The sequence below is a fragment of the Lontra canadensis genome, unplaced genomic scaffold, assembly GCF_010015895.1.
Source record: "Lontra canadensis isolate GAN:19392208 unplaced genomic scaffold, GSC_riverotter_1.0 scaffold7, whole genome shotgun sequence".
Lineage (NCBI taxonomy): Eukaryota > Metazoa > Chordata > Mammalia > Carnivora > Mustelidae > Lontra > Lontra canadensis.
Window position 1 is genome coordinate 21,833,636 of NW_022631001.1, and position 21,928 is coordinate 21,855,563.

The following is a 21,928-nucleotide window of genomic DNA, read 5'->3' on the forward strand; positions in this document are numbered from 1 at the left end:
AAAATGGGTTTGAACTTAAGTGACAGTCAACTTAGTGTAGATTGCTATGTGCAAAAGATGTTATATGCTACCCTAATGGTAACCACAAATTAAAAACCACTAACAGATATGCAAAGAATAAAGAGAAAGGATTCCAAGTGTATAACTAAGAAAACCAGCAAATCATGCAAGAGAGAAAGAGAAGAAAGGATCAGAGAAAAACTACAAAACAACCAGTAACAAAAAGTCAAACATATCTATCAATAATTACTTTGAGTGTAAATGGACTAAATGCTCCAATCAAAAGACATAGAGTAACAGAGTGGATTAAAAAAAAAAAAAAAGACCCTTCTATATGCTCCCTACACAGGACCCATTTCATATCTAAAGAAACCTGAAAATTGAAAGTGAGGGGCTAGAAAAACATTATGGAAATGAATGTCCAAAGAAAGCCAGAGTAGCAATACTTAATATTGAACAAAATAAACTTTTTTTATGTTTAAAAAATTTTTTAATTTATTTAAATGCTAGCATAGTTAACATACAGTGTCATATTAATTTTAGGTGTACAGTATAGTGATCAGAATTTCAAGGGGTTCCTAGGTGGCTCGCTCAGTTAAGCGGCTGCCTTTGGCTCAGGTCATGATCCTGGGGTCCTGGGATCGAACCCCACATGGAGCTCCCTGCTTAGCAGGGAGCCTGTCTCTCCCTCTGCAGCTCCCCCTGCTTATGCATGCTCTTGCTGTCTCTCTCTGTCTCTCATTCTCTGCCAAATAAATAAAATCCTAAAAAAAAAGTTCTGTACATTACTCAGTGTTCATGATGTTAAGGAAACTCTTAATCCCCTTTACCTATTTTACCCTTCTCCCTGACCACCCTCCTCTAGTAACCTTCTGTTTGTTCTCTATTGTTAAAAGTCTGACTCTTGGTTTCTCTTTTTTTTCCCCTTTGTTCATTTGTTTCTTTTTTAAAATTATTTTTTTAAATTTGAATTTTAAGTAGTTAACATATAGTTCAATATTGGTTTCTGGAGTAGTACTCAGTGATTCATCACTTATATACAACACACAGTGCTCATCATAACAAGTGCCCTCCTCAATACCCATCATCCCTCTAGCCCATTGCCCACCCTCAGTTTGTTCTCTGTCATTAAGAGTCTCTTATGGTTTGTTACATATATTGGGCAAAATAAACTTTAAAACAAAGAGTGTAACTAGAGACAAAGAAGGACACTATGTAATAATAAAGGAGACAATCTAACAGCATAATATAACAATTATAGGTATTTATGTACCCAACATGGGATCACCCAGATATGTAAAACAGTTAACAACAAACACAAACTAATTGATAGTAATACAATAATAGTAGGGGACTTTAACACCCCACTTACATCGACTAATAGGTCATCCAAACAAAAAATCAAAAGGAAGCAATGGCTTTGAATGACACACTGGACTAGATTTCACAGATATATTCAAAATATTCCATAATAAAACAATATACATTCATTTCAAGTGCACATGGAACATTTTCCAGTACAGATCACATATTAGGCCAAAAAAAAAAAAAAAAACACAAGCCCCAACAATTTCAAAGAGATCTAAGTCATACCATGCATCTTTTCTGATTGCAATGCTGTGAAACTAGAAATCAACCACAAGAAAAAGCTGAAAAGAACACAAATCCATGGAGGTTAAATAATATGCTAGTAAACAATGAATGGGACAACCGAGAAATCAAAGAGAAAGTCAAAAAAATACATCAAAACAAATGAAAACAAAAACACAATGGTCGAAAAACTTTGGGATGCAGCAAAAGTGGTTCTAGGAAAGAAGTATATAGCAATACAGGCCTACCTCAAGAAGCAAGAAAAATCTCCAATAAACAATCTAACCTTACACCCAAAGGAGTTAGAACAACAAACAAAACCCCAAACCAGCAGAGTGAAGGAAATTATAAAGATTGGAGCAGAAATAAATGATTTTCAGAAACTGAAAAAAAAAACAAACAATAAAACAGATAAATGAAACCAGGAGTGGTTTTTTTCTTTTTTTTTAAAGATCAACAAAATTGATGTACCTCTAGCTAGACTCATAGGAAGAGAGAGAGAGAAGAAGGAAAGAAGGAGGGGAAAAGGGAAGGAAGGAAGAAGAAAGGGGAAGGGGAAAATACTTAAACAAAATCAACAATGGAAGAGGAGAAATGATAAACCACAGAAACAAAAACAGTTGTAAGAGAATATTATGAAAAACTATATGCCAACAAATAAGATCACCCAAAAGAAATTGGTAAGTTCCTAGAAACATATATTCTACCAAAAGTGAAACAGGAAGAAATAGAACAGTTAAACAAACTGATTACTTAAGAGATTGAATCTGTAATCAAAAACTCCTCAAAAAACTAAAGTCCCAGGACCAAATGGCTTTGCAGGTAAATTCTACCAAACATTTTAAGAAGACTTAATACCTATTCTTCTCAAACTTTTCAAAAAAATAGAAAAAAAAAACCCTTCTAAATTCATTTTTTGAGGACAGTATCATCCTGATAACAAAACCAGATAAAGACACCACAAAAAACACTTGTAGACACACTACAGGCCATCTCTGATCAAAATAGATGTAAAAATCCTCAATAAAATGCCAACAAACTCAACATCAAAAAACAAATAATCCAATTAAAAATGGGCAGAGGAGGGATGCCTGGGTGGCTCAGTTGGTGGAGGACTGCCTTTGACTCAGGTCATGATCCCGGAGTCCCAGGATCGAGTCCCGCATCGGGCTCCCAGCTCCACAGGGAGTCTGCTTCTCTCTCTGACCTTCTCCTCGATCATGCTCTCTCTCACTGTCTCTCTCTCAAATAAATAAATAAAATCTCTAAAAATAAAAAATGGGCAGAGGACATGAACAGATATTTCTCCAAAGAAGACATCCAGATGGCCAACAGACACATTAAAAGATGCTCAACATCACTCATCATCAGGAAAATGCAAATCAAAACTGCAGGGTAACCTCATACCTGTCAGAATGGCTAAAATAAAAAACACAAGAAACAACAGGTGTTGGAGAGGATATGAAGAAAAAGAAACACTTATGCCCTGTTAGTGGGAAGGCAGAGGGGTACAGCCACTGCAGAAAACAGTACGGAGGTTCCTAAAAAAGTTAAAAATAGAATTACCCTATGATCCAGTAATTACACTACTGAGTATTTGCCCCCAAAATAAAAAATGCTCTAATTCAAAGGGATATGTGCATCCCTGTGTTTATAGCAGCATTATTTACAATAGCCAACTTATGGAAGCAGCCCAGAGTATCCATTGATAGATGAGTGGATAAAGAAGATGTGGTATAAGTATACAATGAAATATTATTCAGCCTTAAAGAAATAATGAATCTTGCCATTTACAACGGTATGGATGGAGCTAGAGAGTATAATGCTATGTGAAGTAAGTCAGTCAGAGAAAGACAAACACCATATGATCTCACTCATATGTCGAATTTAGAGGGGGAAAAAAAAGCAAATGAGCAAAGGGGAAAAAAGACAAACCAAGAAACAGATTCTTAGCTATAGAGAACTGACCAAGGTTACCAGTGGGGAGGTGTGTGGAGGGATGGGTGAAATAGGTGACGGAGATTAAGGAGCTCACCTGCCGTGATGAGCACTGGGTGTTGTACGTAAGTGTCAAATCACTATATTGTATACTTGAAACTAATATTACACTGTATGTTAACTGTATTGGAATTAAAAAAAAAATCACAACTCTCCTCTTTTCTCCCTTCTCTCAGCCCCTGGTAACCACCATTCCATTTTCTGTTTCTATGATTTTGACTACCGTAGATACCACATATGAATGGATCATCCAGTATTTGTCTTTTTTGTGACTGTCATATTTCACTTAGCATAATGTCCTCAAATTTCATCTATACTAAGGCATGTGACAGGATTTCCTTCCCTTTTCAGGCTGAATAATATTCCATTGTGTGTATATAACACGTTTTACTCATCTATCATTTGCCAATGGACATTTGGATTGCTTCCACATATTGTTATTTTGAATAATGCTGCTGTGAACATGAGTCTACAAATATATTTTCTAGACCTTTCTTTAAATTCCTTTGGGCATATACTCAGAAGTGGAATTGCTGAAACATGGTAATTCTGTGTTTAATTATCTGAGGAACTGCTGTGCTGGATAAAGGGATTTTTAAAACCTGTATATAAAATCCTGGGCAGACTTTTGTGTAATCCATGCTTGAAACCTTATAGAAACAACACAGCAGAATATTTGATAACTGAATGTTGGTCTGGAATATCATTCGGATTTTAGATTTACTTCTGGGTAGCACATAATGGGATAGGCCAGAAAAGCATTGCAAAGCTTTTGAAAACTAAACTGACTTTGGAACCATGGCTACAAACATGGGCCAGGACATGTGTGCCTAGATACAATGACCGCTAAAATAAATTTATTTGACAGAGATCACAAGTAGGCAGAGAGGCATAAAATAAATTTAAATAGCAGTGAGGCTCTCATCAAAAATCCCAAGGATATAGTCCAAAGTTTTCATTATACTTAAAAAAATCTAAGCCTAAATGAAAAAAGGTAATTAATAGATATTACCACCAAGAGAAACAGATGTTGGAATCATCAAGAATTTTAATGCAGCTGCCTTAATGTATCTCAAACAAACTGTGGACACTCATTAAGCAAACAAGAAAGGAGAATGTATTAGCAAAGAAAAAGAAGGAATAAAGAAGAACCACATGGAAATAAAATTTCTTTAGTGAAAAGAAAATGATTTAAAAAGTCAATTTGTGGGGCATCTGGGTGGCTCAGTCGATTAAGTGTCTCCTTTGGTTCAGGTCATGATCCCAGTATTCTAGGATCCAGCCCCCACTTTGGGCTCCCTGCTCAGCGAGAAGCCTGCTTCTCCCTCTGTTTCCCCCACCGCTGCTCCTCTCTCTGTCTCTCTCAAGTGAATAAATAAAAAAAAATCTTAAGGAAAAAAAAGTCAATTTATTTATATAAAGTCATCATTGTGTTATACATCTTAAACAAACACAATGACATGTCAGTTATATCTCAGTAAAATGAGAAGAGTCAACCTCTGAGCATTTGAATTACTCCCTCATTTAAAAAAGACTTTTAATTTGGCTTCTAGAGTATGCAGGATTTTCTTCCTTTCTGGACTGTTTCCTAAATGGTTTTCTTTGCCCATTCCTGCCATCTCTTCTTACTCTCAAAATTGTGGAATTTTTGAGATTTGTGATAAAATATTTATAAAGGAAGTCTCATCCCTATTTCCAAAATGAACTTGTTTTGACAGTGTTCACCCCATTTTGTAAAAGTATAAACATGTTTTAATTATATATCAAACATGTTTATATGAAACTTTTGTTTGAATATGATATTTTTAAGATACATTTAAAAAGGAGGTGTGTCTATATGTCAAAAGCAAGGAGTATAAACTAGTATTTAGCATCTAAGAGAGAAAGTGTATAGGAGGACCTATTAAGAATCTATGCAAAGACTTTTGGCTGTTCAGGTTTATGGCATAAAGGTCCAGTTAGACAACCTCACTAAGCATGGAGCAATTCCTCTTAGAGAACCCTGAGTCGTCATGTTTTCTGAAGCAGTGTTGACCTCATGTGAGCCAAAAGGAGAAATGTTGACTCACTGGGAGTCAAAGGAAGCCGAGGCACAGAAAGATCAAAGTAAGCTTCTGTGGGATTTACTGCCCCATTCCTTCCCCACTGACGCAATTCTTAACTTCTTAGGGGAAATAAGTGTAAATGTTGTACTTAGCAGGTGTGTATGTGTCTATGTGTGTGTGCACACTTACATGTGTGTGAGTATGTGTGAGAGTTCAGTAATTTCTTTCAGTATTGCCTACTCTTTAGCATCCATGATGAACAAAATGTCAGATATTTTAGTACGGATGTGCCATGCCAAACCATAATAGATCCCAAGGCAAAAGGTAAAGTCAGTAATTTTGTCTATATTTGAAATTTAATTATTTTGTTTGTCATGGATTTTTTCCTTAATTAATATTTTTTAAAGATTTATTTATTTGAGAGTGTGTGGGTGAAAGAACGAGCAGAGGGAGGGGCAAAAGGGGAGAGAGAGAGAGAACGTCAAGCAGACTCCTGCTGAGTGACAAGCTGAAGCCTGAAATCATGACCTGAACTGAAATCAGGAGTTGGATGCTCAACTGACTGAGTCACCTAGGTGTACGATTATTAATTTAGATTTTTTAAAAATATTGCATTGGGAAGGGTATGTGCTATCGGGAGTGCTGTGAAATGTGTAAGCCTGATGATTTCACAGACCCATGCCCCTTGGACAAATAATACATTAGATGCTAATAAAAAATTTTTTTTTAAATTTAAAAAAATACTGCATTAAAACAGTATTTATCTTGATTACTGATTATTTGGCACCTTCCTTCCATCTTACACCTGATGTGAGTGTACTACTATTTTGCTATATATTTCTCATTTCTTGTCTCACTTTAGATTAATGTGGTACTTTTTAGGACTTTATCTACATTTTAGGACTTTATCTCCTCTATTGGCTTATTAGCTATGCATTTTTTTTAGTGGTTGTACTAGAGTTACAATATGATATTTAACTTATCACCTCTTCATTAAATATATATATTTTGTGTGTACAAAATACAAATCTTTTAACAATATACTTCCATCTCGCCTCTCCCGTTGTTTGACCTGTTAGTGTCATGAATTCCACAATACACTAATTTTTGCCTTAAATGGTCAATAATCCTTTTTAAAGATTAAAAATGAGAAAATTTTAAATATTTACTCATGTATTTGTCTTTTCTGGTACTCTTCATTCTTTTGTGTAGATCCAAGTTTCCAGTTGATACTTAGTTTTTGCCTAAGAGTATCTTTTAATTTTTCTTAGAGTGCAGGTCTGTTGGAAAAAGAATACTATCTTTTGTTTCTATGGAAACATTCTCATTTTCCTTTTATTTTTTTTAAATATAAATTTATTTTGTGCTTTCAGGTGATGTTTGTGTGCTAGAAACATTTTACTTTCATTGAAATCAAAATAAGTATTTAATTTATTAAACTCAGAACCTTTGTTCTTAAGCTTTTGAATTTAGTTTATAAACCTTATTCCCACTCCTGGATGGAATATGTCTGACATTCTTCCAGGAAGCTTCCAACTATCTTAATGTTAATGCCTTGTTAGAGGGAAAACCAACTTTAACTTGACAACAACAAGGCCCAGGGTATCCTGTGAGTCTTCTTTAACATTTGGAAATCCTTTTGAAACCTCTCTTTTCCTTACCTCCCTCAGCTCACAAGTATCTAATCAGCTACCTTTTACAGCCCCGGGGCAGCAGCTCTTTCTGCCCATGGGTCCTGTAAAATGGTGGTTAATAAAACCACCATTTTGCACCAAAACAAAACAAAAACTTATTCCATTTATAAGTCTAACTTTTTTATTAGGTTTTTAAATTTAATAACAATATTGTTAACATACAGTGTTATATTAGTTTCAGGTGTACAGTATCATGATTCAGCCATTCCATACGTTACTCAGTGCTCATCATGTTAAGTGTACTCTTAATCCCCCATCACCCATCCCCCCATCCATCTCCCCTCTGGTAACCATCTGTTTCTTCTCTATAGTTAGGAGTTTGTTTCTTGGTTTGTCTCTCTTTTTTCCTTTGCTCATTTGGTGGTGGTGGTTGTTTTTTTGTTGTTGTTGTTGTTTTGTTTTTTTGTTTGTTTGTTTTTTAAAGATTTAATTTATTTATTTGACGGAGAGAGAGAGTCACAAAGGCAGAAGCAGGCAGAGAGAGAGGGAGAAGCAGGCTCCCAGTAGAGCAGCGAGCCTGATGCGGGGCTTGATCCCAGGACCCTGAGATCATGACCCGAGCGGAAGGCAGAGCCCCAGCCCACTGAGCCACCCAGGCACCCCTCATTTGTTTTATTTCTTAAGTTGCACATATGAGTGGAATCAAATAGTATTTGTCTTTCTCTGACTTATTTTACTTAGCGTAATACTCTCTAGCTCCATCCATGTTGTTGCAAATGGCAAGATTTCATTCTTTTTTGTGACTGAATAATATTCTATTATATATCTATACCACATCTTCTTTATCTGCTTATCTATCAGTGGACACTTGAGCTTCTTCCTTGATTAGGCTATTGTAAATAATGCTGCTATATACTAAGGTGCACATATCCCTTTGAACTAGTGTTTTTGTATTTTGGGGGTCAATACCCGGTGGTGTGATTACTGGGTCATAGGGTACTTCTATTTTTAACTTTATGAGGAACCTCCATACTGTTTTCTGCAGTGGCTGCACCCCTCTGCATTCCCACAAGTGTTTCTTTTTCTTCATATCCTCTCCAACACCTGTTGGTTGTGTTCTTTATTTTAGCTATTCTGACAGGTGTGAGGTGATATCTCATTGTAGTTTTGATATGCATGTTCTTGATGATGAGTGATGTTGAACAACTTTTCGTGTGTCTCTTAGCCATCTCCATTTCATGGAGAAATCTATTTATGTCTTCTTATTTTTAATTGGATTACTTATTTTGAGGGTGTTGAATTATGTAAGTTATGTAAGTTTTTAAAAAATATATTTTGGGTACTAACCCTTTATCAGATACATCATTTGCAATTATCTTCTCTCATTCCATGGGTCACCTTTTAGTTTTGTTGATTGTCTCCTTCACTGTGCCAAAGCTTTTTATTTTGGTGTAGACTGTAGTTTATTTTTGCTTTTGTTTTCCTTGCCTCAGGAAAGATGTCTAGAAAAATGTTGGTATGGCCAATGTCAGAGAAATTCCTGCCTGTGCTGTCTTCTAGGATTTTTATGGTTTCACGTCTCACATTTAGGTCTTTAATCCATTTCAAATGCATTTTTACATATGGTGTAAGAAAGTGGTCCGGTTTCATTCTTTTGATTGTAGCTGACCAGTTTTCCCAACAACACTATTTGTTGAAGAGACTTGTTTTTTCCCAGCAGATATTTCCTGTTTTATCGAAGACTAATTTGATGTAGGAAGGATGTTAAGGTTCAAAGCCAATGACCAAGAAAGAATTCTCGAGATGTCTTTAGTGCAAAAAAGTGATTTTATTAAAGCACGGTGACAGGACCCGTGGGCAGGAAGAGATGCACTGGGGTTGTGAGGAGTGACTCATCATATACTTTCAAGTTGGAGGGGGCTTAGGGATAGTGTAAGTCTCTAAGGAATTTTGGAAGCAAGGTTTCCAGAACCTTGAGGGGGCTAGGTATTTTTGGAAGAAGGTAATTTATTATCGTCTGATAAAAACTTAGTCATGAGACCCTTCAGATGTTTATCAATGGGCCATATGCTTGGGGGATGATTGCCAACACGTATCTTGGGGGTTTAGAGATAAAAGAAATTTCTAAAGGAATTTTTTTTAAAGATTTTATTTATTTATTTGACAGACAGAGATCACAAGTAGGCAGAGAGGCAGGCAGAGAGAGAGAGAGGGAAGCAGGCTCCCTGCTGAGCAGAGAGCCTGATGCGGGACTCGATCCCAGAACCCTGAGATCATGACCTGAGCCGAAGGCAGCGGCTTAACCCACTGAGCCACCCAGGCGCCCCTCTAAAGGAATTTTTATATGTTAAAGTCCACTTACAGGATTCTAGGGGGTTGGAGGAAGGGTTAGGCTAGGATTGCCTTTTGTGGTTAGCAAGGTATTAACATCAAGGCAGTTGAGTCCCTAGAGGAATGTCTCTCTGCCTGTTTCAAGGACTCGTCAATGGGCTGTAGGTAGTAAGGAAATTTGATAAAATTTTCTTCTGCCTTTGTTTCTCACATCAAATTGACCATATAATTGTGGGTTTATTTCTGGGTTTTCTATTCTTTTCTGTTGATCTGTGTGCCTATTTTTGTGCCAGTCACATACTGTTTGATTACTGCAGCTTTGTAATATAACTTGAAGTCTGGGATTGTGATATGTCCAGTTTTGTTTTTCTTTTTCAAGATTGCTTATTTGGGGTCTTTTGTGGTTGCATATAAATTTTAGGATCATTTGTTCTAGTTCTATGAAAAATGATATTAGTATCTTTATAAGGGTGCATTAAATGTGTAGATTGCTTTGGGTAAGATAGACATTTTAACAATATTTTTTCTTCTAATCCATGAGCATGGAAATCTTTCCATTTGTGTCATCTTCCATTTCTTTCATCAATATTTTATCAGAGTATGGGTCTTTCTCATCCTGGTTAAGTTTATTCCTAGGTATTTTATTCTTTTTGGTGCAGTTATAAATGGGATTGTTTTCTTAACTTCCCTTTGCTACTTCATTATTAATATAGAGATGCAGTAGATTTCTGTACATTGATTTTATATCCTGCAACTGTAAGTCTAATTTTTTTATTTATTTTTTTATTAGGGAGGTGGGGGAGGGCTTCACAAGGCTCTTTGCCTAGCACAGAGCCCAATGCAAGTCTCAGTCTTATGACCCAGTATCATGATCTGATCAAGTCAGATGATTAACTGACTGAGCCACCCAGGCACCCCTATAAGTCTAATGTCTTAACCATTTTTTTTTTTTTTTGCTTAAACACTAGAAATTTATTTTCTCATGATTCTGGAATCTAGAAGTCCAAGATCAAGGTGTCAGTGGTGTTGGTTTCTTCTGAAGCCTCTCTACTGAGCTTACAGATGGCTGTCTTCTCCCTCGGTGTGTGTCTGTTGCCCAGATTTCCTCCTCTTTTTATTATGTTAAGTTTACCAATCAGTGCATCATTAGTTTTTGATGTAGTGTTGAATGATTTATTAGTTGTGTATAATACCCAGTGTTCTTGACAATACATGCTCTCTTTAACCATCATTTTTGAGGGCCTTTGAGTAATAATCAATCCCATTTAATTTATATGTTTTAAATTGCTTTTATGCATTTAATATATTGTTTTGGTACTGCAGTTGTCTGAAATATTTTAAGGATACTTTAAAAATTCTTATAAATGTAATACATTAAATATATAGCTATGGAGACCTTAAATGCTCTTATATCTTTCAAATCTATAAATGTAATGGGATGTGAACTTATAATCACAAATAATAATCACAAATAATAGTCACAAATCTAGATCAGTTACTCAGTTTCATATTTTAAATTGAAATTACAAAGGTAACCTAGGAGAAATGCTCTTAAACACACAAATTTACTTAAAATGCCAAATATTCAGTATGATTGTTTTAAACATACATATATTTAATTATTCATTTGTCCACTCTGAAATGTGCTTATTCATCAAGAAAACAAGCATTTCATCTGGGTTGCTTTCCCAAGTAAATATTATGTTGTGGCCTTTTTTGGTATAAATTTTTAAAAATTGTTGTAAAATACAAGAGTAAAAAATGTATCATCTAACTATTTTTTAAATGTATAGTTAAGTGGTATTGTATATATTTATAATGCTGTGCAAACTTCAACCATCCATCCCCATAGTCTGAAACTCTATACCCATTAAATAATAACTCCCTATTCTGTCCTCCTTTAAGCTCCTGGCAACCCCATTCTACTTTCTCACATTATAATTGTGACTACTCAAAGTACTTCATATAAGTATAATCTTACAGTATTTATAGCTTTGTGATTGGCTTATATTATTTAGTATTAAGCTCTCATGGTTCACTCATGTTTAGCATTTTGTACAATTTTCATCCTAAAAAGAATTAATAATAATCCATTATATGTATATACCATATTTGTTTCTCTGTTCATCAGTTGATGGACACGTTTGTTACTTCCACATTTTAACTATAGCAAATAATACTTTTATGGTCATGGGTATATAAATATCTCCTTAAGTCCCTGCTTTTATAACCAAAGAGGTAAAGGATCTGTACTCGAGGAACTACAGAACGCTCATGAAAGAAATTGAAGAAGATACAAAAAGATGGAAGACCATTCCATGCTCTCGGATCGGAAGAATAAACATTGTTAAAATGTCTCTACTGCCTAGAGCAATCTATACCTTTAATGCCATTCCAATCAAAATTCCACCGGTATTTTTCGAAGAGCTGGAGCAAATAATCTTAAAATTTGTATGGAATCAGAAGAGACCCTGAATCGCTAAGGAAATGTTGAAAAACAAAAACAAAACTAGGGGCATCACGTTACCTGATTTCAAGCTTTACTACAAAGCTGTAATCACCAAGACAGCATGGTACTGGCATAAAAACAGACACATAGACCAGTAGTACAGAGTAGAGAGCCCAGATATGGACCCTCAACTCTATGGTCAAATAATCTTCGACAAAACAGGAAAAAATATACAGTGGAAAAAAGACAGTCTCTTCAATAAATGGTGCTGGGAAAACTGGACAGCTATATGTAGAAGAATGAAACTCGACCATTCTCTTACACCGTACACAAAGATAAACTCAAAATGGATAAAAGACCTCAATGTGAGACAGGAATCCATCAGAATCCTAGAGGAGAACATAGGCAGTAACCTCTTCGATAACAGCCACAGCAACTTCTTTCAAGATAGGTCTCCAAAGGCAAAGGAAACAAAAGCTAAAATGAACTTTTGGGACTTCATCAAGATCAAAAGCTTCTGCACAGCAAAGGAAACAGTCAGCAAAACAAAGAGGCAACCCACGGAATGGGAGAAGATATTCGCAAATGACAGTACAGACAAAAGGTTGATATCCAGGATCTATAAAGAACTCCTCAAACTCAACACACACAAAACAGACAATCTTATCAAAAAATGGGCAGAAGATATGAACAGACACTTCTCCAATGAAGACATACAAATGGCTATCAGACACATGAAAAAATGTTCATCATCACTAGCCATCAGGGAGATTCAAATTAAAACCGCATTGAGATACCACCTGACACAAGTTAGAATGGCGAAAATCAACAAGACAGGAAACAACATGTGTTGGAGAGGATGTAGAGAAAGGGGAACCCTCTTACACTGTTGGTGGGAATGCAAGTTGGTGCAGCCACTTTGGAGAACAGTGTGGAGATTCCTCAAGAAATTAAAAATAGAGCTTTCCGATGACCTTGCAATTGCACTACTAGGTATTTACCCCAAAGATACAGATGTAGTGAAAAGAAGCGCCATCTGTACCCCAATGTTTATAGCAGCAATGGCCACGGATGCCAAACTGTGGAAAGAACCAAGATGCCCTTCAACAGACAAATGGATAAGGAAGATGTGGTCCATATACACTATGGAGTATTATGCCTCCATCAGAAAGGATGAATACCCAACTTTTGTAGCAACATGGATGGGACTGGAAGAGATTATGCTGAGTGAAATAAGTCAAGCAGAGAGAGTCAATTATATGGTTTCACTTATTTGTGGAGCATAACAAATAACATGGAGGACAAGGGGAGATGGAGAGGAGAAGGGAGTTGAGGGAAATTGGAAGGGGAGGTGAACCATGAGAGACTATGGACTCTGAAAAACAATCTGGAGGGTTTTGAAGGGGAGGGGGTTGGGAGGTTGGGGGAACCAGGTGGTGGGTATTAGGGAGGGCACGGATTGCATGGAGCACTGGGTGTGGTGCAAAAACAATGAATACTGTTACACTGAAAAGAAATAAAAAATAAAAAATTAAAAAAAAAAAACTTACAGCAGCCAGGGCAACGCTTACTTGAGAAAATACAGTTGAATCTCAATAAAATACCTTTGTGGGGGAAAAAAAAAAAAACAACAAAAACCAAACCCTGCTTTTAGTCCTTTTGGGTGTATACCCAGAAGTGGGATTGCTGTATTATGTGGTTTCTGTCTTTTAATTTTTTGTGGTATTATGTGGTATTCTGTCTTTTAATTTTTTGAGGAACTGTCATACTTTTCTTCTACAGTGGCTGTATCATCTTATGTTATTACCAGCAGTGCATAGGGGTTCCAATTTCTCCACATCCTCAACAACACTTTTGTCTTTCCTCCTCCCTCCCTCCCTCCCTCTTTCTTTCTCTCCTTCTCCCTCCCTGTCTCCTCTTTCTTTCTGATAGTAGCCACTTTAATGGGTGTGAGGTGGTGTCTCATTATAGTTTTGATTTGCATTTACCTATTAATAAGTGATGTCTAGCATCTTTCCATGTGCTTATTAGCAATTTATAATCTTCTTTGGAGAAACGTCTCTTCAGGTCCTTTGCCTAGTTTTGAATTGTTTTTTTTTTTTTTCCCCTTTGTTGTTGAGATTTAGGAGTTCTGTATATATTCTGGGTATTAATCCCTTATCAGATATATGATTTGCAAATATTTTCTCCCATTCTGTGGGTTGCCTTTTTCCTCTATTGATAGTGCTTTTGATGCAGAACATTTTTTTTCATAAAGACCAATTTGCCTGTTTTTTTTCTTCTCTTTTTTGAAGATTTTATTTATTTGTCAGGGAGAGCACAAATGCACACAAGTAGGGAGAGCATCAGGCAGAGGGAGAAGCAGGCTTCCAACTGAGCAAAGTGCCCAATGTGGGACTCAATCCCAGGACTCTGGGATCATGACCTGAGCGGAAGGCAAATATTTAACCAACTGAACCACCCAGGTGTCCCATGCCTGTTTTTACTTTTGTTGCCAATACCTTTGTTGTCATATCCAAGAAGTAACTGCCAAATCCAATGTCATGGTTTTGTCCTCTAAGAGTTTTCTTGTTTTGTTTCTCACATTTATATCCTTGATTCATTTTGACTTAGGTTTTGTATATGGTATTAGGTAAAAGTCCCAACTTCATTTTCATGTGAATGTCCAGTTATTCCAGCATCATTTGTTGAAAAGATTGTCCTTTTCCTGTTAAATGGTCTTGGCATCCTTGTCAAAAGTCATTTACTGTGTATGTAAAAGTTTATTTTTAGGTTTTCTATTCTGTTCCATTGGTCTGTTTTTCTTTATGCCAGGACCACACTATTTTGATTACTGTGGCTTTGTGGTAAGTGTCGAAATCAGGAAACATGAGTCTTCCAGTTTTCTTCTTCTTTTTCAAGATTTTTTTTTGGCTATTTAGAATACCTTGAGATTTCATATGAATTTTGGGATGGGTTCTTCTATTTCTTTAAAAACATCACTGGGATTTTGATAGGAATTGCATTGAATCTGTAGATTGCTTTGGATAGTGTTGATATCTTAACAATTTATGTCTTTTAATCCATGAACAAGGGATATGTTTCCATTTATGTCTTATTTAATTTCTTTCAGCATTGTTTTCTAGTTTTCATCATGTAGATCCTTCACCTCCTTGGTTAATTCTTATTCTTTGTGATGGCTATTGTGATTGGAATCATTTTGTAATTTTTTACTCACATTGTTAGTGAATAATTAGTGTATAGAAATGCAACTGATTTTTGTCTTTTGACTTGTATCCTGCAGCTTGGGTCATTTTATTTGTTCTGGTTTTTTTGTGGAATCTTTAGGATTTTCTATGTACAAGATCATTCCATCTGAAAATAAGAGTAATTTTATTCTTTCCTTTCCAGTTTGGTTGCCTTTTCTCCTTCTTGCCTAATTGCTGTGGCTAGAATGTCCTGTACCACTAAGAATAGAAGTGACAAAAGTAGACATTCTTGCCTTATTCCTAATCTTAGAGGAAAAGCTTTCAATCTTTCACCATTGATTATGATGATCATTGTGGGTGTTCATTTATGTCTTTTATTATGTTGAGGTTGTTTCTTTCTAGTCCTCATTTGTTGAGTGTCTTTTATCATGATGGGTGTTGAATATTGTCAAATGCTTTTTTTGCATCAATTGAGGTGATCATGTGGTTTTTTCCCCCTTTATTCTGTTAATGTGGTGTATTATATTGATGGATTTTGGTGTGTTGAACCATCCTTGCATTCCAGAAATAAATCCCATTCGGTCATGGGCTATAATGGTCTTAATACACTGATCAATTCAATTTGCTAGTATTTTGTTGAGGATTTTTGCATCAGTGTTCATTAGGTATATTGATCTGTAGTTTTCTTGTAGTGTGTTTGTTTGGCTTTGGTGTTAGGATATCCTTTAGACTCTTCACTTTTTTTTTTTTTTAAACAATATTTTCTGTTTCTTTTCCTCAGACTCAGTACTTCTATTGTACTATTGTCAAGTCCACTGAATCCTGCTTTTGCCTGCTTAAATCTGCCTTTGAATTTTCTCATCAGTTTTTCATTTCAGTTACTGTACTTTTCAGCTTCAGAATTTCTTTTTGGTTTCTTTTTAGATTTTTTAATCTTTTTATTCATATTTCCATTGTGTTCATACATTGATTTCTTGACCTTATCTACATCTTCCCTTAGTTCTTTGAATATTTTTAAGATGATTGTTTTTAAGTCTTTGTGTAGTATATCTGCCATGAGCTCTTTCTCAGGAATAGTTTCTGTTGATTTATTTTTTTCTGTTAATGGGCCATACTTCCTGTTTCTTTGTGATTTTTTTTAATTGAAAACTGGAAATTTGAATCTAATAATGTGATAACACTAGAAATCAGATTCTCCCCCTTCCTCGGGGTTTGCTGTGTTTTTTGTTATTATTTTTATATCATGTAGTATGTCTGAAGTATAAAATCAAGGTCTTAGGTTTTCCTGATCCTTTCCTCTGGAATGCACAGTCACTTTCTGATTTTCCCCATATATGCAGCTATTTCTAGTGTGCTAACCCTTTAATATCTGGGAAAAAGAGAAAAATGAAGAGGAGTTAAAGGGTGCTAGTCCTTTAAATTTCCTGGCAGTCACTTTTGCCTGAAAGGAAGGAATTTGCAATAGTGGGAGTAGGTGCAATAATGGTGGCTTACCTCTCTGTCTGCCCTTCTATGGCAAAAAGCAACAAACAGTGACCAGAACACACATCCCCTATATTTGGAGTACAGGGTTGTTTGTGCTACCCAGCTCTCACCAGCTGCTGTGTAAGCTACTCTTGGAACTGCACACAGTTTTTTGCCAGGTGGCTGGGGTGGGGGGGTTGATAGCTGCTAATGTGCTAAGAGCTGAAATTGAGCAAAATGAACCCCAATTTATGTGCTAGCCTTCCCCTGGAAATTGCTAGCTTTTTAATATACTCCAGAGTTCCAAAATAATTACATTAGACATAGTCTGCTGGTGCAGTTGTTGTCTAAGTTGAAGGACAGATTCCTGGTGCTTCCTACTTTGCTGTTTTTCCAGAATCCTCTTTTCTTTCATTTTTGAAAGCTTTTAATTTGATAGTTATTTTCCTTCATTGTTTAAAATATGTTGATTCACTAATGTTTTGTCTTTTATCTTTTATCATTTTTTTTATGAGAAGTCTGCTATATGCTTTTCTTTATTTCTCTCTAAATATGTCCTTCATTTCCTCCTCTGCCTACCTTTACAGTTTCTTTTCCCTTATCAGTTTTTGGGTGTTTTTCACCAATTTGGATGTAATAATCCTTAATGTGGTGTATGTATATGTACTCTTTCTTATATTTATCCTTCTTGGTATCCATGAAGATTCTTGGATTTGTTGAGTGTAATTATCATCAAATTTTTAAGACATTTTACTTTCATTTCCTCAGATTTTTTTTCTCCCATCTTTTTAAGACCCCAATCATGCATATACAATATTACTTGTCTAATAGTGTCTTACAGGTCATTTGGATAGATTCTATTCCTACATCTTCAAATTCTCTGATCTGTACATGATCTATACTATCTAATCTTATGTTAAGTAAGTGCAGTGAAATTTTCATTTAATTATTACAGTTTTTCAGCTTTGGAACTTCCTTTTTTGTGTCTTACAGTTATGTTTTTATTATGTTCATGTTTTCTTGACATTATTTAAATATACACCTGCATTTTTGTTTTATATGATTTAATGCCCTTGTTGATTCATTCTATCATCGCTTTCATTTCTGAGTTTGTCTTTATTGAATAATTAATTCTGGTTCTGGTTACATTTTCCTGCTTCTTTGCATGTCTGGTAAATTTGGTGGACATGTGGTTTTAAGATAGCTGCTATATTTTGTTGTATTCCTTTAAAGAATTTTGGACTTCTTTAGCAAACAGTTACTTAAAGTTAGGTTGATCCTTTGAAGGATATTTTTAAGTTCTTTAATGTCATTCTAGTTCTAAATTATCCCCATTTTAGGGCATGGCCCCCTGGAGTCTCTGAAGAATGCCTTTGTAATTACTGAAGTCTCTCTGTTCTTGCTGGATGGAACTTGAAAGATTCATAGTCCTGTGTGGGTTCTGTACATTGTCTTAGAACTTTCTGGTGATTTTTCTTTCCTTGAAAGTTGTTCTTCGCAAGCTTTATAGGGTTTTACTCTGCACATGTACTAATTGATATTTAGCTATATACTCAAAGGACCTCTGCATATTTCTCTGGAACTCTTTATTTTTTTTTCCCCATAGCTCCATTCTTTGTGAGACTCTAGCCCACAAATTCTAGCTAACCTGACCTCTCTTTAATCTGTTCTCTTTCTACTCAAGTCAACATGATAGCTGGGTACATTTTAGGTTCCCCCTCTCTGTGACACAGTCTGGTATTCACCTGCAAAAAGGAAGCCTGGGTAATGGAAGAGCTAATTTCATCTGTATACATTTTCTCATACTGTGCTCCCAGTTCCCCACTGGGCTGAAAAGAATTATTTCCCTTATTTTGTCCAGTTTTCTAGTTGTTTATGGGCAGGAGGCCAAGTCTCAGCTTTGTTACACCCTCATGGCTATTACAGAGTTCTCTTCACAGGTACTTTAATGAGAAAGGAATAGAGATTTTCATAAAACCAGAGATAATTAAAGGCGAATAACAGATAAGAGAACAAGGAGCTTTTCTAATGATGCCATCTGATATGAAGGGTCTAGGGCCAGAAATACTCAAGGAAGGTACCTACCTGGGAAATGGGTCAGAACAGGAGATTGTGTGGATGCCAGCTTAGTATGGTTTTGGACCTCAGAGCTTTGCCCCATCCCTACACTACTTGGCTTACTCTCAGGTTATTACTGTATCTACTGTCTTCTTGATGCCAGAAAGCCCCTAGATAGGGAAGCTACTTTTTTACCATCACTAATATTATTATATATCACTAAAAACTGATTTTTAGAGCATAAAATATTGAAATCAAACTATAAGTGACTAGTAATTAGTCCTTTGCTGAGATTTGGGAGGGAATAAGGAACCCTAGTAAGTCTTGTGACATTGATGGGCTTTCTGAGAACCATCGTGGCTGAGTTCAGCCTTTTTCCCTCTTCTTTTCCCCTTCTGCCTGCAGTTTAGATCATGTACCTTTTCTTATGCATGACTATGACCTGAGAAGAACAACCAATATTAAGGAGGTCATGCCAAATGCCTCCTTAACACATCCTAGCTTCTTCCAGTGGAGTTTCCTGTCGACTCTGAATGCAGGCAAATGGTTTGTACAGTCACCGGTAAGACATTTCCCAACTCAACAAACCTGCATTGAATCTCTCTTCTGTATGAAGTCATATGCTGCTCCTAGCATACACACCATTTCATCCCAGTTTGGTAGCAGAACTGTAGCATTGATAGGAGGGCTTTTCCAGGAATGCAGTCAGTCTAATTGCTGCTTTCTACATTGACTGGAAATTCTGAAGATAAACTCATAAACTTTTGTCATTTAATTCTTTTTTATCGAAGCATTGCATAAACTTTTATTGTATCTTCCATGTACACAGCATTTTCCTAGGCATTTTGAGTAGCTCACAGTCATAGATGAGTCAGACTAGGGACATATTTATTCTAACCTCCTCTTATCACTCATTAGATATTTAGGTTCTTGGCACATGGAATATAAAGGTGAATAAACACACACTAAGCTCTGATGGAGTTCACAGGCTAGAAGAGACAAAATACAGTGTGATAAGTGCTGAACTGAACTTAATTTTATTTTTTTAATTTATTTTTTTAAGATTTTATTTATTTATTTGACAGAGAGAGATCACAAGTAGGCAGAGAGGCAGGCAGAGAGAGAGGGGGAAGCAGGCTCCCCACTGAGCAGAGAGCCCGATGCGGGGCTCAATCCCAGGACCCTGAGATCATGACCTGAGCCGAAGGCAGAGGCTTTAACCCACTGAGCCACCAGGTGCCCCTGAACTTAATTTTAGATGGCTTAGGAGCACACAAGAGCCACATCTAACTCAGTCTGGGGGATGGAGATGGGGGATTCTGGGAAAAGGAGATAAATAGGCCAGTGTGGTAAAATATAAAACATTGCTGTGTATAGTTTAATTTAGAGGCAAGAGTGAATGGTTGTATTTGAGAGGGCTGAAGAGTACTTCATGCAAATGTATCATTTGAGCTGAAAGAAGATCATTACTAATGGGACCCATAGGCAATGATGGCAGCATGTTTCAAAGATTACAGTATACTGGAGCAAGAGTGGATATGGTGTACATGCATGTATATGTGAAAGAGGAAGAGAAGAAAGGAGGGAAGGAAAGAGAGAAAGGTCAGTAAGGAGGAGATGAGAGATAGATTTGAAGAAGAACCTGGGAAAACATGTTTAGAGGAGAATATAGCAATGCTTAAATAACAAGTTAGAGAGTTTAGAATTATCCCGAGTATTTTAAAGTGGCTAAAATAAAAGGTCACATTTGCATTTGATAAAAGTTAAATCTGCCTTTCCAAGATAGATTAAAGACAACAAAACTACTTAGTTTCCAAATTATCATATCCCTAGGGGGAGTCTATGTGACCTGGGTTTTACCAATCAGATACACTCACTTGAGACTTCAGTTTTGAAAATAGACATCTGAACATGACAGGACAGCAAGCATTCATACTGCTAGCACCTGTAGCATCAGAGACAGTGCAGTGTGGATATCAGCTGTAGTAATAGCTCTCTTATCAGGTAATTATAATTAGGAGAGTAAGTCTTACAGTATTTTTAATTGTGTACTTGGGGATGAATGGAATTTTATTTAAATTTGATATAAGCCCTGAGAACTTATTTGAATCTGTTTCATATAAAAATATTGTTAAGTAAAGCATTATGTTAAAATGGACTTTTCTACTTCAATTTCATTCTGTTAACTAGTGTTAATATAAGAACTTGCTGGAAGTGGATTTGTGATTACTGTATCTTCTTAGAAAATGTGTTTTTTTTTTAAAGATTTAATTTATTTATTTGACAGGGAGAGAGGGAGTACAAGCTGGGGGAGTGGGAGAGGGAGAAGCAGGCTCCCCACTGATCAGGGAGCCTGATGTGGGGCTCGATCCCAGGACCCTGGGAGCATGACTTGAGCCAAAGGCAGACACTTAACTGACTCAGCCACCCAGGCACCCCAGAAAGCTTGTTCTTATAGGAGTATATAACCTCTAAATACTGTTTCTGTGTGCATGTAAACTCTGTATATGTCTCATCACACATAAATAAATAGACACATACAAACCAGAGATGCTCCATTAGAATGTATATATTGGGTTAGTCAGCCATAGTTAATGTTATGGCGAATGTGCCTTCCAGATGGAAAGGCTGATTTTGTGTCTTATGTATAATGTATAACTCATAAAATCTTACTGTAAGTGATAGGGTTAGATATGTTATTGTAATAAATTTTAGTGGATATTTTAAGGATTAAAAGTTTTATTTTAGCATATTTAGGTGGCATGCTTGTAGTATTTCATTAATACTATTACTGTGGCTACTGTGAAGCATCCCAAAACCCGAAGTTCCAAATATGGTTACCTAGGGGGCTTTATTTTTAGGTTTAATTGTGGAGTTTTCTTTGCTTGCATGCTGTACAGTCAGGGGTGGCTGAAGTGGTGTTGGCAAGTGATTTAAAGATTTAGATGTGTGGATACTTTTTGTAGCAAAGACATTGTTTTTGTTAGGATTATTCTGGTCATTCTTCATTGGGTGTGTATGATTATGGATCGATGATGGTGGTGAGTTGACCATTTGTTAGTATATTTATTCCTGAAATTATTGGTAAAAATTAAATTGTTAATCTGATTGATAATGAAATAAAAACAGAGCAGTTCTGGTAGTTGTTCCTGGAAGTTCAGCTAAGTTCCT

The 21,928-nt window shown here is 36.1% G+C and overlaps 1 protein-coding gene across 1 annotated transcript in view; it reads left to right on the plus strand.

Moving 5' to 3' along the window:
* Positions 1-21,928, plus strand: part of LOC116865263 (glycerophosphodiester phosphodiesterase domain-containing protein 4-like) — a 113,089-nt gene that overhangs the window by 29,265 nt on the left and 61,896 nt on the right. The window contains exon 7 of the mRNA XM_032853549.1: positions 19,163-19,319. Within this exon, the coding sequence (XP_032709440.1) occupies positions 19,163-19,319 (157 nt within the window). The remainder of the gene's footprint in view (positions 1-19,162; positions 19,320-21,928) is intronic.